The sequence below is a fragment of the Erinaceus europaeus genome, chromosome 4 (genome assembly GCF_950295315.1).
Source record: "Erinaceus europaeus chromosome 4, mEriEur2.1, whole genome shotgun sequence".
NCBI lineage: Eukaryota > Metazoa > Chordata > Mammalia > Eulipotyphla > Erinaceidae > Erinaceus > Erinaceus europaeus.
The window spans coordinates 15647203-15662902 of NC_080165.1; the positions used below are offsets into that span (position 1 = coordinate 15647203).

At 53.4% G+C, this 15700-nt stretch overlaps 1 protein-coding gene across 4 annotated transcripts in view; it reads left to right on the forward strand.

Annotated features, from left to right (window-relative positions):
- The window catches only part of GRAMD4 (GRAM domain containing 4), a 78739-nt gene extending 68400 nt beyond the window's left edge, over positions 1-10339 (forward strand). For all 4 annotated transcript variants that reach the window (XM_007522467.3, XM_060188795.1, XM_060188794.1 and 1 more), the window contains 10 exons: positions 810-858; positions 1527-1598; positions 1893-1936; positions 2010-2119; positions 2697-2851; positions 4807-4951; positions 5625-5718; positions 6962-7046; positions 8153-8221; positions 8314-10339. In XM_007522467.3, coding sequence (XP_007522529.2) covers positions 810-858; positions 1527-1598; positions 1893-1936; positions 2010-2119; positions 2697-2851; positions 4807-4951; positions 5625-5718; positions 6962-7046; positions 8153-8221; positions 8314-8418 — 928 coding nt within the window. In that variant the 3' untranslated portion in view covers positions 8419-10339. The remainder of the gene's footprint in view (positions 1-809; positions 859-1526; positions 1599-1892; positions 1937-2009; positions 2120-2696; positions 2852-4806; positions 4952-5624; positions 5719-6961; positions 7047-8152; positions 8222-8313) is intronic.
- The last annotated feature ends 5361 nt before the right edge of the window (positions 10340-15700 follow it).

Genomic DNA, 15700 nt, shown 5'->3' on the forward strand with positions numbered 1-15700 from the left:
AGCCCCCCGGGGTTGGAGCCAGCAGAGGATAACCCCAAACCAGGCATTCTTCTCCTCCAGTGGCCAGCAGCTACCAACCGTGAGGTCCCTCTGGGCCCCCACAGTGTTGGCAGGAAAGATCTCCCCAGACCTGAGCTGTGACATCTGATGGGAGGGTGATGGAGCTGCAGAGACTCCATGGTGGGCAGCCCAGGAGGTCTCTGCTCATTCAGAGTCTCGTGCTGAGGAGGAGCCGGTGCTCAGAGTGGCTGTGGCCACACTCCCACCCCCGCCCCCGACACCTGCTTTGCCCTCTCCAGCCTGTGTTTGGGTGTGTTGCAAGTGTTCACTCCTGGAAGGGCACCCCATGCCCCTGGGTCTGTTTGATGTGGCCCCCCAGCATCTGAGCCTTTGTGTTCCTCCGAACCAAGGAGCAAAGACCCTGAGGCCCTGACTTGCCCTCATGTGTCCATGCTGATGGCCCCGGCGCTTCCCAGGCCGCTGCAGTTGGAAATAATCTCTGCGGGAGAGATCACTTGTGCAGGGGGAAGGCTCAGGCCCCAGTCTGGTATCCTCAGCTAAAGGACTTGCTCTGGCTGCTTCCCCAACTGTTTTGCAGGGCCCCTCCCCTCCGGCTGTTTTTCAGTTTGCTGCCCTTCCCACGGGAGGGCCCTGCAAGGGCGGCCTGAACTGTCCCCTCCACGAGCTTGTGTGTGACTCGGGTGATCTCAGAAGCAAAGGTTCTCCCTCTTTGTGGGGAGCACAGGGTTCCCCCAGTTGCGCGGCTGCAGGTGCCACCGTGCTGAGGGTTGCGTGTCTCCTGCTCTCAGGGGCTGGCGGATCCAGTGGAGCATTGTGCCTGAGGTGTCCGAGGCAGTGGTAAGTCCTGCGGGGCGAAGGCCTCCTGCTGGCCAGGCAAGCTTGGCTCGTGAGCACATCAGAGACTGCAGGTGCCCCGAGGCCTCCAGACTCAGCTGTGTGGACGCCCCTGAGGCCCTGGGTAGCCACACTGACCCCTTTCCAGCCAGTGCCCCTCGTGCCTGGATCTGGCCTCGGCCTGGCTGCAAGGGAAGCGGATGGCCCTACCCAGGCAGCCCCACTGGCTGCAGCACAGTTGACAGCCTTCTGTGAATTGAGGTGGACGCGGGCCAGGCTGATTTGCTTAGTGCTTGTGGGACACAGTCTGAGGACTGGTTTCAGAGGAGGCAGCCTGTGCCCATGGAGCCGGGTACCCAGAAAACCCTGGGAGGTTCTTATGGAATGAATACAGACAAGTAGGACCAGGCTCCACCTTTGTTTGCCTCCCTCAGTTTCCCTGCTTGTTGAGTGAGGAGTGGGCTGCATGGGGTATCAGATGTACCGTTGAAGGTGATCTGTTGAGTGGGTGGGAGTCTCTTTCTGCCCGCTACCTGGCCCCCAGGCCACCTGCTGGCTGTGCGAGTAGCAGAAAGAGCCAGTTTCTGGGGCTGGGGGTTCTTTGTCCTGTTTTTGTTGTAATTCCTTTGAACCATTAAATTTCAGTGGAAATTCTCTTTCTTTGACTGAAGGAGCCTCCAAAGGAAGACCTGACTGTGTCTGAGAAGTTCCAGCTGGTTCTGGATGTTGCCCAGAAAGCCCAGGTGATGCTCTTGGACCGCAAGCCAGGGCATCTTGGTTGGGTGTATCCCCTGGAGCCCTAGACCTGGTGGGAAGGTTCTGCCTGCTTTGATCTGGTAGACAGTGCTCCCTGGCAGGGACCCTGCTTGCCCAGGACTCAGGGCCCTTGTTCCTGGGAGCACATTAATGGGCAGCTGAGACCTGGCCCCTACTGCCTGTTCCCCCGGCTTCTGAGTGATGGGGAGCGGCCTGGGTGTCACGGCCTCTGACGTCTGTGCGTACAGCCTGGTTGTAAGCACAGCCTCTCTTCCACACAGAACCTCTTTGGGAAGATGGCCGACATACTGGAGAAGATCAAGAAGTAAGTCCTCAGCCTCCCAGCCACATGAGAGTCTGGTGGGCCCCCCCTTTGAGAGTCCTCCTCTCCCTTGCAGCCTGTTCATGTGGGTGCAGCCTGAGATCACGCAGAAGCTGTATGTGGCGCTGTGGGCCGCCTTCCTCACCTCCTGTTTCTTCCCTTACCGCCTGGTGGGACTGGCCCTGGGTAAGCAGCCCCATCTCCACAGAGCTGACTCCCAGGAAGCCAGCACCCCTCCTCACACCCAGCTCCCGCCTCCCAGGAGGCTTTATCTTGCCTCTGGAAGGTATCTGCGCCCCCGCGCCCCTCCCCCGCCCCCCATATACCAGGTTTGACCAACCTTGGTGTGGCCACAGGTACCCACAAGTGACCAATGCCTTGGGGTGCCCATGTGGTGTCATTGTCTTTTCCCTGGGAGCTGGGTTGGTGCACAGGGCCCAGAGGAGGGGAGGGAGCACCCTTGACCTTGAGGACTGCAGCCCACTTGGGGGGGTGGGGAGCAGGGGACAGGCTGTTAGACTCAAGATTACTAACTCCAGGTTTGTTCTTTTATTCTCAGCCCCATCCGGGTTTGAGGCCATGAAGCCAAAGGTGGTTCCCTCTTTCACTGGGGTCACTTGGCCATTTTGGCTCCCTTGCCCTTTGTCACTCCACTGGGGACCAGTCCAGACCTTGGCTCCCAAGCAGATGGGGTGACCGCAGCATCCGGCGAAATGGGCTTTGCCACACCAACGGCACTAACAGAACCACACACTCCCTGCAGGACTCTACGCTGGAATCAAGTTCTTCCTCATCGATTTCATCTTCAAACGCTGCCCGAGACTCCGAGCCAAATACGACACCCCCTACATCATCTGGAAGAGCCTCCCCACGGACCCCCAGCTCAAAGAGCGTTCCAGCACTGCTGTGTCTCGAAGGGTGAGCCGGCCACGTGCTGCAACATGAGGGGCGCGTCTGGGGAAGCTGTGGGGCCCACATACACACGCTCCAGCTCCAGCAACACCTGGCTCACTGGGAAGAAGGCTGAGTTGTTCCAACTCAGAGCACTGGTCATCTCTGCTCTTCAAGACTGGCTCAGCAAGGTCCAGCCAGCCCAGGGCTGGGTGACTGCTAAGGGAGGCTGTGTGACCCTAGAGATTGGCTGGAGGCCCCCACTTGACTGAGGGGCCCTGGGGGAGCCTTCTGCAGAGGCTGGACAGGTGACTGACCCTGCTGAGACAGGCTGGTGCCCAGGCTAAGACATGTCAGAGGGCCTTGGGAGGAGGGGGCACTGAAAGTGACCCCCTTTTGGGTGGGTCTTCAAGCTCTGACCACTCCCCACACCTTGCTGTCCCCAGCTCTGAGATACAGGCAGCAAGGCCAGGCGCTGGGCCCACCTCATGTTCACAGGCTGGTACTGGACCCATATTTCATTCATGGAAGGATATGGGGGTGTTGGGTATCTCCTGCTGAGTCAAGACACAGAACCAGAGCCTAGGGAGGTTCTGGGCTCAGCAGGACTCCTGGGAAAGTCTAATAAGAGAGCTTTCCTGAGGAGGTGGATTTCAGATCCAAGTGTGTTGTGTATGTGTCCTGGTGAGAGGGTGTCTGTGACTGCTTCTGGCTTGTTTTGTTGGTGTCTCTGACCCCTGTGCATGTGTCAGCTCACTGCTTTGGATGATGTTCTTGTGTGTGTGTCGGGGGGGGGGGGCGTGAGTGGCACCCCAGCATTGGAGCTTTCCCCAGTGCCATGTAAAGTGTTGCCAGGGCTCAAACCTGAGCTGAGTAATGGCATGGCAGGTGTCTAAGCTGGTGAGCCGTTTCTCTGACCCTGGGTGGGTTGGTTTTTACAGCACCAGGGCCTCACCCATGTGTGACCCCACTATTCTTGGACCAGCCTCTTCATTCTCTTATAAAACTAGATGTGGGAATTGGGCGGTAGCGCAGCACGTGGCGTGAAGTGGAAGGACCGGCGTAAGGATCCCGGTTTGAGCCCCCGGCTCCCCACCTGCAGGGGAGTCCCTTCACAGGCAGTGAAGCAGGTCTGCAGGTGTCTGTCTTTCTCTCCCCCTCTCTGTCTTCCACCTCCTCTCTCCATTTCTCTCTGTCCTATCTAACAACAATGACATCAATAACAACAATGATAACTACAACAATAATAAAAAAGGCCAACAAAAGGGAAAATAAATAAATAAATAAATTAATTAATTAAAAAAACTATTTGCATGAGAGGCCTACGTCCCAGGGAGGTAGACTCAGGCCACAGAAGTGGATGTGGCCTGAGGTGACAGACAGATAGGAAGTGTGACTCCACTGGGCATGGGAGGAGCAGACTTGTGCCAACTCTGGGGTTGTTGAGACATGGCCTTCTTGCCCTTGGTCCCAGGAGAGGGTGAGGGGAACAGGGTGGAAGGCAGCCCCCAAGAGGTGGCCCATAGCTGTACGTCTGACCGGTGTCACATAGAACCGCCTCTTTTGTCATGGTCACACGTGTCTGTTGTTCCCTTTCTGGCCAGCCGTCAGGGCATGAGAAGGTACAGTGTCCATGTGGAAGCCTGTCCCGCTGTGCTGACTCCGTGCGTGCTGTGCTGTGACTGTGACTTCCTGGTGTTGCTCGACTTTGAGCTCTTCCAGTGCCGCGTGTGGGGTGCAGGCTAGCGCAGCTTGGGTGGCAGGCGTGACGGGGGATAATGGGGCTTCTCCCCCTGGGGATAGGTAGGCTCAGGGGATGAGGATCATGTACTGCAGGGCCTGGGGGGAGACTGCACCCCACATCTGGGCTGTAGCTTGAGGAAGCAGGCTTGCCACGGGGTGTGGGAAGCAGTGTGTGTGTTCAGGCCCTCCAGCCCATACACCACACCTGGGGTGACAGGCTTCCGGTCTGCTCTTGGCAGCTGCAGACGACGTCCTCACGGAGCTACGTGTCTAGCACACCCACTGGCTTGAGCAAGGACGAGGACACTGGCCGCTTCCATGGCACCAAGAAGGGCAACTTCCATGAAATCTTCAACTTGACAGAGAACGAGCGTCCGCTGGCGGGTGAGTAACAAGCCCAGGACCTGGCCTGGCCATGTTAGGTGACCCCACCCTGTGCTGAGGGCTGGGGTTGGGGGACTGGCGGCCGGCACAGGCCACAGAGGGACAGAGGGCATGGAGAGCTGACCTTTCCTGCAGTGAAGTTTCCGGCAGAGAATCAGATGGGCTGCTCAGCCTCACCTGGGCTCGCTGTCACAGAGTGCTGCTCTCAGGACCCACTCCCAGCCGGGGCAGGCCCTGGTTGTGGCCTGTCTGGTGTGAGGGACTCAGGGGTCCTCCTCCCCAGGTAACCCTCCAGGACCCCCCCCCTTCATAAGTATCCCACACCCCCCATACACACTGGCTTTCAGTGACTCGAACTCTTATAAGTCCCAGGTGGGCTGTAGTGTGTGGTAACCAGCCACAGAAAGAAAACTCTGGAATCTGACATCTTGCCCTTCTCCTAAACCCTCTTCCTGCTGACTGATGACATGGAAACACGCACCCTGAGTGCCCCGGCCAGGCTGTTTCCTTGCCTGCGCTGTTCACGCACGTGTGCGCCTCCCCCCGGGAGCACATAGGTCCCACAGGCAGAGCAGCTCCTGCTGGGCCGTCCTGCTCTTGGCAGCTTCGTCTGCAGATGGGGTGACCGCGGGGCCGCCTTCGAGAGCAGTGAGGTGGGCTTTCTCTCCCACAGTGTGTGAGAACGGCTGGCGCTGCTGCCTGATCAACAGGGACCGCAAGATGCCAACCGACTACATCAGGAACGGGGTGCTGTATGTCACAGAAAAGTGAGTGTGGCCCTAACGTGCCCGGGGACTCCCGGGCCTGGGCGCTCGAGATGGGAGAAATGCTGCTGCCCAGGACTCAGACCTCCAGCTGGGGGGGCCGTGCTTGAACCGCAGCCCCACCCTCCATTTGGGGTGCAGCTTTGCTTTTCTCCCTAAGGAGATGTGCAGAGCGTGTCCTGAAGGCTGCCAGGGCGGGGCGTAGAGAGCAGGTCCAAGGATGAAGAGCAGTCCAGGGGCTCCTGTCACCTGGTCCCACATGCTCACCTCAGGGACCTCCGTCTGCACCCCTTCACCAGAGGGTCTGGAGAGGGGGCCCTGACTAGCCCTGGGAGACACACCTTCCTTTCTCTTGGGTGTGTCCCAAAGACTGATGTGGAAAATGAGTCAGGTTCAGGGGGCTGTCTTTAAGAGCTTTGAAGCTCAAGGCCAGGCAGTGGCACACCTGGTTGAAAGCACCTATTATGATGCTTAAGGATCTGGGTTCAAGCTCCTGGTCCCTACCTGTAGGGGGAAACCTTCACAAGCAGTGAAGCAATGCTGTAAGTCTCTCTCTCTTTCTCCCTTTCTCTCTCTCTCTCTCTCAGTTTTTCTCTGACTCTATCAAATAAACAAATAAAAAATATTTTTAAAAATATTTACTTATTTATTCCCTTTTGTTGCCCTTGTTGTTTTATTGTTGTGTAGTTATTATTGTTGTTATTGATGTTGTTCGTTGTTGGAAAGGACAGAGAGAAATGGAGAGAGGAAGTGGAAGACAGAGAGGGGGAGAGAAAGACAGACACCTGCAGACCTGCTTCACCGCCTATGAAGCGACTCCCCTGCAGGTGGGGAGCCAGGGGCTCGAACCGGGATCCTCATGCCGGTCCTTGCACTTTGTGCCACCTGCGCTTAACCCGCTGTGCTACCACCCGACTCCCAATAAAAAGTATTTTTAAAAAAGAGCTTTGAAGCTCTGAGCCAGGGAGATAACACAACTGTTTATGCAATAGACTTCCATGCCTGAGCCTCTGAGGTCCCCAGTTCAACCATCAGAAGCCAGAGCTGGGCAGGGCTCTGGTCAGAGGGAACTATGAGGCTCTTTCCAGAAGCAGAGTCTTCACGGAAGGCCACACAGTGTAACAGGGAGGAAAGGGGCTCTCTGTCTAGGGCCACCTGCCATCCCTGGGGCTGTGGTGACAACACCAGATGGGACTCCTCTGGTTCTCAGGCTGAATTATGCCTCTCTTCCTTTCTCTCCTGGCAGTTACTTGTGCTTCGAAAGCTCTAAATCTGGGTCTTCCAAGAGGAACAAGGTCATCAAACTGGTAGATATCACCGACATCCAAAAGGTCTGTGTGGCCCCTTCCTGGGACTTCCCTACTCACCCACCACCCCCTTAGGTTCAAGCCAGGGAGAAGTCTTGGGGGGGGGGCCGGGGGTTCCTAGCTGGTTTTAGCCGGAAGTGAGGCACATTTACAGTGTGGGTGGGGAGTGCTATCTGGAGACTTTCGACAGGCATTCCTTTTTTTTGAACAATTCATTTTCTCTTTTTTAATTTATTTATTAATGAGAAAGCTAGGAGGAGAGAGAGAGAAAGAACCAGATGTCACTCTTGTACATGTGCTGCCAGGGATTGAACCCAGGACCTTATGCTATGAATCCACTGCCCCTGGAGGCTATTTTTTTCCCCTTTTGTTGCCCTTGTTGGTTATTGTTATTAATATTGTTGTTGTTGCTGTCATTGCTGTTGGATAGGACAGAGAGAAATGGAGAGAGGAGGGGAAGACAGAGAAGGAGAGAGAAAGATAGACACCTGCAGACCTGCTTCACCACTTGTGAAGCCACCTCCCTGCAGGTGGGGAGCTGGGGGCTGGAACCAGGATCCTTGAGCTGGTCCTTGTGCTTTGTGCCATGTGCGCTTAACCCGCTGCACTACCGGAGAGTCCAACATTTTATTTACTGTGCTACTCCCCAGACCACCCTACAGGCATTCCTAATGTCCACATTAGGGCTCCCCTTCTAGAAGGGGACTTCTAGAAGGGTCCATGCTAAGTCTCCTGTCCTCACACAGATAGGAAAGGGCAGTGTATGAGTTATGCCCAGGTGGCCAGGCTGCTGGGCCTCCACACCACATCCCTAGGATCCAACCCCACCCCCACCCCTGGGCTGGCCCCCTTGGTCAGCACCTCTCAGCTGTTAGACTCCTTCCTTCCCACAGGGGGAGCTTGTGCTGTCTCTGGGATCGAAAAGAGCAGGAGCAGCCCTGTCCCCCCCTTCTCCCCACCTGACCCTATGAGCCCATTCTCCACAGGCACGTCCCGTGGCACACCCAGTCTCACTGGACCAGGGTTGGGCCGGGAGGGATGGACCACTGGCAGGTCTGCTCCTGTGGTTTCCAGTGGGAGTGGCTCTGTCCCTGGACAGACCATGTGACAGGTGTGCTGTTGTCTTTCAGTACAAAGTCCTCTCTGTCCTCCCGGGCTCGGGCATGGGGATCGCTGTGTCCACGCCGTCCACCCAGAAAGTAAGTGCTGTGGGTTGCAGGGTCCTGGGAGGCTCTCAGGAGGGAGGCCCGGCTGCACCCCCGCTCATGGCTGTGTGTCCCCCCCACCCCAGCCGCTGGTGTTTGGCGCCATGGTGCACAGGGACGAGGCCTTCGAGACCATCTCCGGCCAGTACATGAAGATCACGGCCGCAGCAGCATCTGGTAGCGACAGCTAGCGGCCACTCTCCCAGGATGCTGCTGGAAGCTTTTTGTTTGCATTTTTTGTTTCTAGCAATTTGGTAATGGGGGAGGAAAAAGAGAAAGAAAAAAAAAAAAACCAGGACGGCCTCAAGATCCTTTGCAATAACCCCCCACCCCCCCGCCCCGGGAGCTGTGGCATCTGATGTGCTGACCCAGCGTCACCGAGGGGCCCACCGCCCAGTGGGTGAGGATGGCCGTGGGCAGGAGGGCAGAGGCTGGGGAAGGACCATGGTAGGACGTGGCCACCCGGCACCCGGCCGGCCGCCACAGCCAGCAGCTCTCCCACACCAAAGCCATAGCTGAGCAGGAGAGAAGCCAGTGATGGAGGTTCCCCTCCAGGGAGACCACCGCGGCGTGTGCTGAGAGGGGCAGCAAGGCCTGGTGGGTGTACCTGGGCCCCAGGAGGGCCTGGCCCCTCCACCGAGGGGTTCCCCCCCTGCTGTCTGGGGCCTGTGATTGCCAGCTGACGAGGCTGCAGAGTGGCATGTAGGTAGAAGCACATCTTTTAAACACTTTGCTCTTTGGAATCACCCCACGAGGCTTTGGGGGAGGCCTGGGAGCTCTGGTTGCTCTCAGATGGAAACACCAAGGTACTTGGCTACCCGGCTGGAGATGACAGGGCCCTGGGACTCGGGATGGAGGTGCTTAGGAACAGCACCCCTCCCTCCAGCTTGTAGTGGCCGACCTGTGTGGGCTGTGCGGGGATGCCTGGGAGGGTCCCGGCTGCAGGGAGTGGCCGTGGGATCTGCACCTCAGCATCTGACAGTGCGCCCACGGGAGGGCATCTCTGGTCCCCCCACCTCAAGCCAAGAGGACAGCTAGAGGAGGCTTCTGTGTGCAATGGCCCCGAGGAGGGTGGGTGCGGGGCGAGAGCAGGCCCCCCTCCACCAGCTCCTCCTGGTCCCTTGGCTTGTCCTGAATCCTTTGGGTGTCCGTGAGATTGTTGTTTTTTGAAGAAACAGATGATTATATTTTTTACAGAGAGCAAGCTGTTTTTCTTATTTTTGTATCATTTTTCAGATGTAATTTTTACCTTTGCTCTGATCCTAATTTGCTGGTTTGGGTGAGAGAGCCAGTGGCTGGCCTTGGTTCCTGTCATCCCCTGGGGGACACTGGGGGGGACCGTGCCAACCAGTCAGATGAAGCACATACCCACCCGTGGGTGCAGTCGGGGCTCGGCACAGCAAGTGTGGCCAGCCCGTCAGCCCTCATGGGCCGTGGAGGCCTTGGCACACCCAGGGGAGCCCTGAGGGGACCCTCCCAGAGCTTCTGTAGCAAGAGAGGGTTGGCCCTGAATAGCTTCCCAGACAGACTGTGGAGGCTACTGAGACCCCTTCCGGGGGGCCCTGGAGAAGGTCGCTTAAGCACAGTGGTGGGGTGGGGGCTGTCGCCTGCAGTGGATTGGGTGCTCAGTTTGAGTCCCTTTTGAGAAGGGAGATGAAAACTGGCCATATTGCAGGGATGTGTCTGCCGCGCCTTCCCCAGGGGCTGTGAGGGTCTAGGCCGGGCTACCCCCCCCCCCCCCCGGCACAAGGGCCTTATAGAAGCCCCGGGTCCCAGCTGGGAAGTATGGCTTGCAGGCCAGGGCTGTCTGTGGGCAAGAATCCACAGTTTTTATTGGCCTATGAAAGCCCGAGTGAATATTTAATGTCTACAACTAATCACTGAACTAGAGTGAATGTCACATTTTCTATGTCTGAAGCTTGACTCTATTTTGGATCTGTAAATAATTGTTCCCCATGTAATTTGTCCAACAAAAGGATTGTACTGTATGAGGAACCAATGAAACAATCCTCTGTAACATTTTTAAAGAAAAAAAACACTCGTTTGTTTAAAGGAAAAGTCTTGTATAAATTATAATTTTTATTTAAATAAACCTGAAATGCTTTGTGCTAAGGTGAGGCACTTGTCTTTCCTGTGGAGGCTCTGTAGTTGTGGTGGGGGGCAGCTGGAGGGAGCATGCTGACAGCTGTGTCCTTGGGGGGGGGAGGTGACCTTGGGTCTCTGTCACCACCAGGATGGGGAAAGCTTGGGGGTACAAGGTCACCTGGTGAGTCCAGAGGGCAGGTAGGTGCCTGGGCAGTGGGGAGGGGATGACATGTAAAGCCTAGGAGCCAGGAGGCAGGGGATCTGGGATCCAGAAAATGACAGAATTCTGTGTCCAGAGGCTGGCACTGTGCAGGCCTCAGGGACAGGGCCACCCCCTCCAGAGTAGGCACAGATGCAACAAGGTTTAGAGCCTAGTTCCTGGCCCTACCTAGAGGTTTCCCAGTGGCCCTTGTGGCTTAGCTGGTCTTATTGGTCACATGATGAACACAAGGTTCCTCCCTGCTTCTGAAACCACTAGATCACACTCCCACCTGTGCTGGGGGCCCAGCCTCTTGCACTTGAACCCACAGGAGCCTCCCAGGAGGCACAGAGAGGCCTGCCCAGGGAATGGGCCACAGCCTGCACCACTCCCGGGAAAGTGGGCTTTAACCGCATCCATCCATCTGCCCCTGCATCTGTCTGTCCACCACCTGACTGCCCACCCCTCCATCTGCCCCTACTGCCCTAGCGCTGGGGCCAAGCAGTGAAGAGGAAAACAGTCTCTGGAGAGCCTCCCAAAATTGTGATGCAACCTGATACACTAACCAAAAAAATTGCATTTCTGTGTGAAAACAAAAACTCTAAAGTCTCACTTAGTGTATGGAGTTGTAAAGGATCAATCATGAGTCGGGGAGCCAGCATCACCTTTTTGGTCTCTTCCCAACCAGGAGTCCACATTAGAAACTAGGCAGCCAGTGTGCTTACTGTCTACCCAGACTCCTCTAGCCAACCAGTCGTTGAACTGGCTGAGGCTCTGCACTGCCGGGTTCAATCCCCAGCACCACCATGAACCAGAACCGAGGAGTGCTCCAGGAAAAAGAAAAAGAAAATTAATTAAGAAAGAATCAGTCAAAAGCTGAAAAATTATAAAGCCATGCTGAAAGACATGATGAGTAAAGATGTATGTAAAAAGAGATGGAGGCCACGTTCATAGGCTGAGAAATTCAGCTACTTGATGTCTTTTCAGCATACAAATTGAAAGAAGCAAGTTAAAAATACTGACAGATAATAGGAGACCTTTTGTATAGTGAGCAAAACTTGAAGCACAAAATAGATACTGTTTGTGCAGGGGAAGGGAAAACCCTTTGTTCTACCCTCTTTGGCTGAGTAGTTGGAACTTGAACCAAGTGACAAAACACAGAGTAGCAAGAAGAAAAGTATAGAGCTTTTAGTGGACCTAAATACTTTCTTTTATTTTAATTAAAAAATTTTTGGGAGTCGGGCAGTAGCGCAGTGGGTAAAGCGCATGTGGTGCAAAGCACAAGGACCAGAGTAAGGATCACGGTTCGAGCCCCCGGCTCCCCACCTGCAGGGGAGTCGCTTCACAGGCGGTGAAGCAGGTCTGCAGGTGTCTGTCTTTCTCTCCCCCTCTCTGTCTTCCCCTCCTCTCTCCATTTCTCTCTGTCCTATCCAACAACGATGACATCAATAACAACAACAATAAGAACTACAACAATGAAAAAAAGACAACAAGGGCAACAAAAGGGAAAATTAAAAAAAACAATTTTTTTATTATCTTTATTTATTGGATAGAGACAGCCAGAAATTGAGAGTGTGGGGATACAAAAAGACAGTCTCAAAAACCCAGTGGTGAGGGGTAGACATGCAGCTTCCTGGGCCAGTGGGGGTGGGAGTGGACGGGAGGGATGGGTCACAGTCCTTTGGTGGTGGGAATGGTGTTTATGTACACTCCTAGCAAAATGTAGACATATAAATCAGTAGCTAATTAATATGAGAGGGGGCAATCAATTGTATGTCTCAAAGTTTCTCAAAAGACAAACTGAATCTTTTTAATATATAGGCTGTGTATTTGATATGCGGACTCTCTCAAAAGCCTAGACCAAGTAGATCAGAAGCTTCCAATAGCACAGCTATATACAAGATACTGGATACTGTACAGCAAACCATAACAAAAGGACTTTTCGCACGACATCTGGCTGGGCTAGTGGCTCTTTCTGTGGACTAGGAAACAGACAGACAGACAGAGTTTTCAGGTTCAAAACCTGTACTTCCCAGAAGATGGTCATTCAGTACGGATTAAAAAAAAAAAAAAAAAAAAGGACTTTTCAAAGTTAACCCAATTACCAAATAATGTGATGATAATATTAACTATCGATTGTCTTTTTGAACCCTAAGACAGCAGGAACCTCACATCTTCACTATAGAGCCCCTACTTCCCCCAGTCCTGGAACCCTTGGATAGGGCCCACTTTCCCGTATGCATCTCCCAATCCAAACCAAATAATATTGCATCCGCCGATCACAACCTAACCAAAGCAACAATTGCCACATCAACATGCTTCACCTCAGGCTGTATCCAGAGACTTCACGTGTGGAATGACAACCCTTCAGCTTCATTACTCGGGTGAGACCTTTCCTTTTATAGTACACTCTAATTTCATCTCAGGTAGTTCACTTTCTAACAAAGTCCCATAACCTAGATATACACCAGTTTCTGTGAGAGAGAGCTTATGTGCACACGTATCCATAAACTACTGCAAAATATATACCTGAAAGCAGAAGTACACTAGAGTTTGCAGTGAGTACCTCCCTAACACTTCCTCTCCACTATTCCAAGCTTGGGATCCATGATTGCTCAACAAATTGTTTGACTTCATATGTTAACTCTCTTTTCAATCACCAGGTTCCAGATGCCACCAGGATGCTGGCTAGGCTTCCCTAGATTGAAGACCCCACCAATGTGTCCTGGAGCTCAGCTTCCCCAGAGACACACCTTACTAGGGAAAGAGAGAGGCAGACTGGGAGTATGGACCAATCAGTCAACGCCCATGTTCAGCGGGGAAGCAATTACAGAAGCCAGACCTTCTACCTTCTGCAACCCTCAACGACCCTGGGTCTATGCTCCCAGAGGGCTAGAGAATGGGAAAGCTATCATGGGAGGGGGTGGGTTATGGGGATTGGGTGGTGGGAATTGTGTGGAGTTGTACCCCTCCTACCTTATGTTTTTGTTCATTAATCCTTTCTTAAATAAAAAATTTAAAAAAAAAAAAAAAAGACAGTCTCCCTGTCTTCACCACTCACAAAGCATTCCTCCTGCAGATGAGGACCGGGGGCTCAACCAGGTGCGCCACCACCCGGCCCTGTGGACGACAATACTTTCTATCCTTATGTGCACGTAGGCATTACAAAAAAGACTTAAAGGGGAGTCAGGTGGTAACACAGTGGGTTAAACGCATGTGGCACGAAGCACAAGGACCGGCTAAGGATCCCGGTTCGAGCTCCCAGCTCCCCACCTGCAGGGGAGTCGCTTCAGAGGCGGTGAAGCAGATCTGCAGGTGTCTTTCCCCCTCTCTGTCTTCCCTTCCTCTCTCCATTTCTCTCTGTCCTATCCAAAAACAATGACATCAATAGCAACAACAATAACTACAACAACAATAAAAACAAAGACAACAAAAAGGAAATAAATATTTTTTTTAAATATCTTTATAAAGACTTAAAGAAGATGACCCCTAATTTCATCTGCTCTATTCCTACCTTTGGGTTCATGTTTATTAAGCAAATTGTCCTGCTTTATATCTTACCACCTTTCAGTCACAAAGTTGCAGACACTACCATGACACCATCCTGACTTCCCTGGGCAGATGACCTCACCAGTGTGTCCTGGAACCTCAGCTCTCCAGAGCCCTGCCTCACTAGGGAAAGACAGAAACAGGCTGGGGGTAGGGATCCACCTGCCAACGTCCATGTTCAGCAGAGAAGCAGTTATAGAAGCCAGAACTTCCGCCTTCTACTCCCCATAAAGAATTGTGGTCCATACTCCCTGAGGGATTAAATAGGGAAGCTTTCAATGGAGGGGGTGGGACAGAATTCTGGTGGTGGGAACTGTATGGAATTATACCCCTCTTATCCACAGTGTTGTTAATCATTATTAAATCACTGATTGAAAAGAAGACTCAGGAGTCGGGCAGTAGCACAGCGGGTTAAGTGCACATGGCGCAAAGGCCAAGGACCAGCTTAAGGATCCCAGTTTGAGCCCCCGGGTCACTTCACAGGCAGTAAAGCAGGTCTGCAGGTTTCTCTCCTCCTCTCTGTCTTCCCCTCCTCTCTCAATTTCTCTCTGTCCTATCCAACAACAATAGCAGTGACAGCAATAATAACAACAACAACAAGGGCAACAAAATGGGAATAAATGGCCTCCAGGAGCAGTGGGTTCGTAGTGTAGGCACCGAACCCCAGCGATAACCCTGGAAGCACAATAAATAAATAAAAAAAATAAACCAAATTTAAGAAATTAAATAAAAAACTCAAAGATGGGCTTAATCCCAGAGACTTGGTAAATACCAGTTTAATAAAGGCCAGTAAATTTGTTAAGGTAAAAAATAATAAATAAAAGGATTTGGTCTCCTAGGGTAAAATCACCCTAATTTATAAGGGATTTTAAATATGGGACAGTCCTTAGAAGAGAGGGACTATTTTAGGAGGTTAGTTTGTGCAGACCACCTGGGCAATGACTTCCTGTCTCCGGTGATAAAGGCTGCTGGGAGACGGGGCAGTGCACAGTTGCTCTGGGGCACAGGGGGAAGGGCAGAGGGTTCCTTTTCCCTTTTGCAGTTTCTAAACTGTCTCCAGAGCAAAACAAACCTACACAAAGAGGTGTATCTCGGGGCTGCCCCTCATGTGTACAAACCAAGGAAAGGGTCACTGCTGCGGAGAGGAGTGTGGGGAGACTCTGCCCTGGGGCACCAGAGCTTTGGGGTGCGGTCACAGCATGGAGGTAGGTGCACTGTTGTTTTCATTCCTGTTCTTTAAAACGTTGGGGGCTGGGTGGTGGCACCCCTGTTCGAGTGCACACATCACCTTGCACAAAGACCCAGGTTTTCACTCCCCACCTGCGGGGGGCTGGGCGGTGGCGGGGGAGAGCACCCTTCACGACAGGTCTGCAGGTGTCTGTCTCACTCCCTATCTCTCCCTCCCCCTCTCAATTTCTTTTTGTCCGATCAATTAAAATAGAAAGGAAAAACAGTGTGTGTGTGTGTGTGTGGGGGGGAGGGGGAATGGTTGCCAGGAGTGGTGAATTTGTAGTGTTGGCACCGAGCCCCAGCAGCAACCCTGGTGGTAATTAAATATCTGTTTACATTTCCCTCAAAATATTCTGCTTTGAAGTGACAGCCATTCATGAAAGGGGGTAAAATAAAAGTCCAGTCAAATG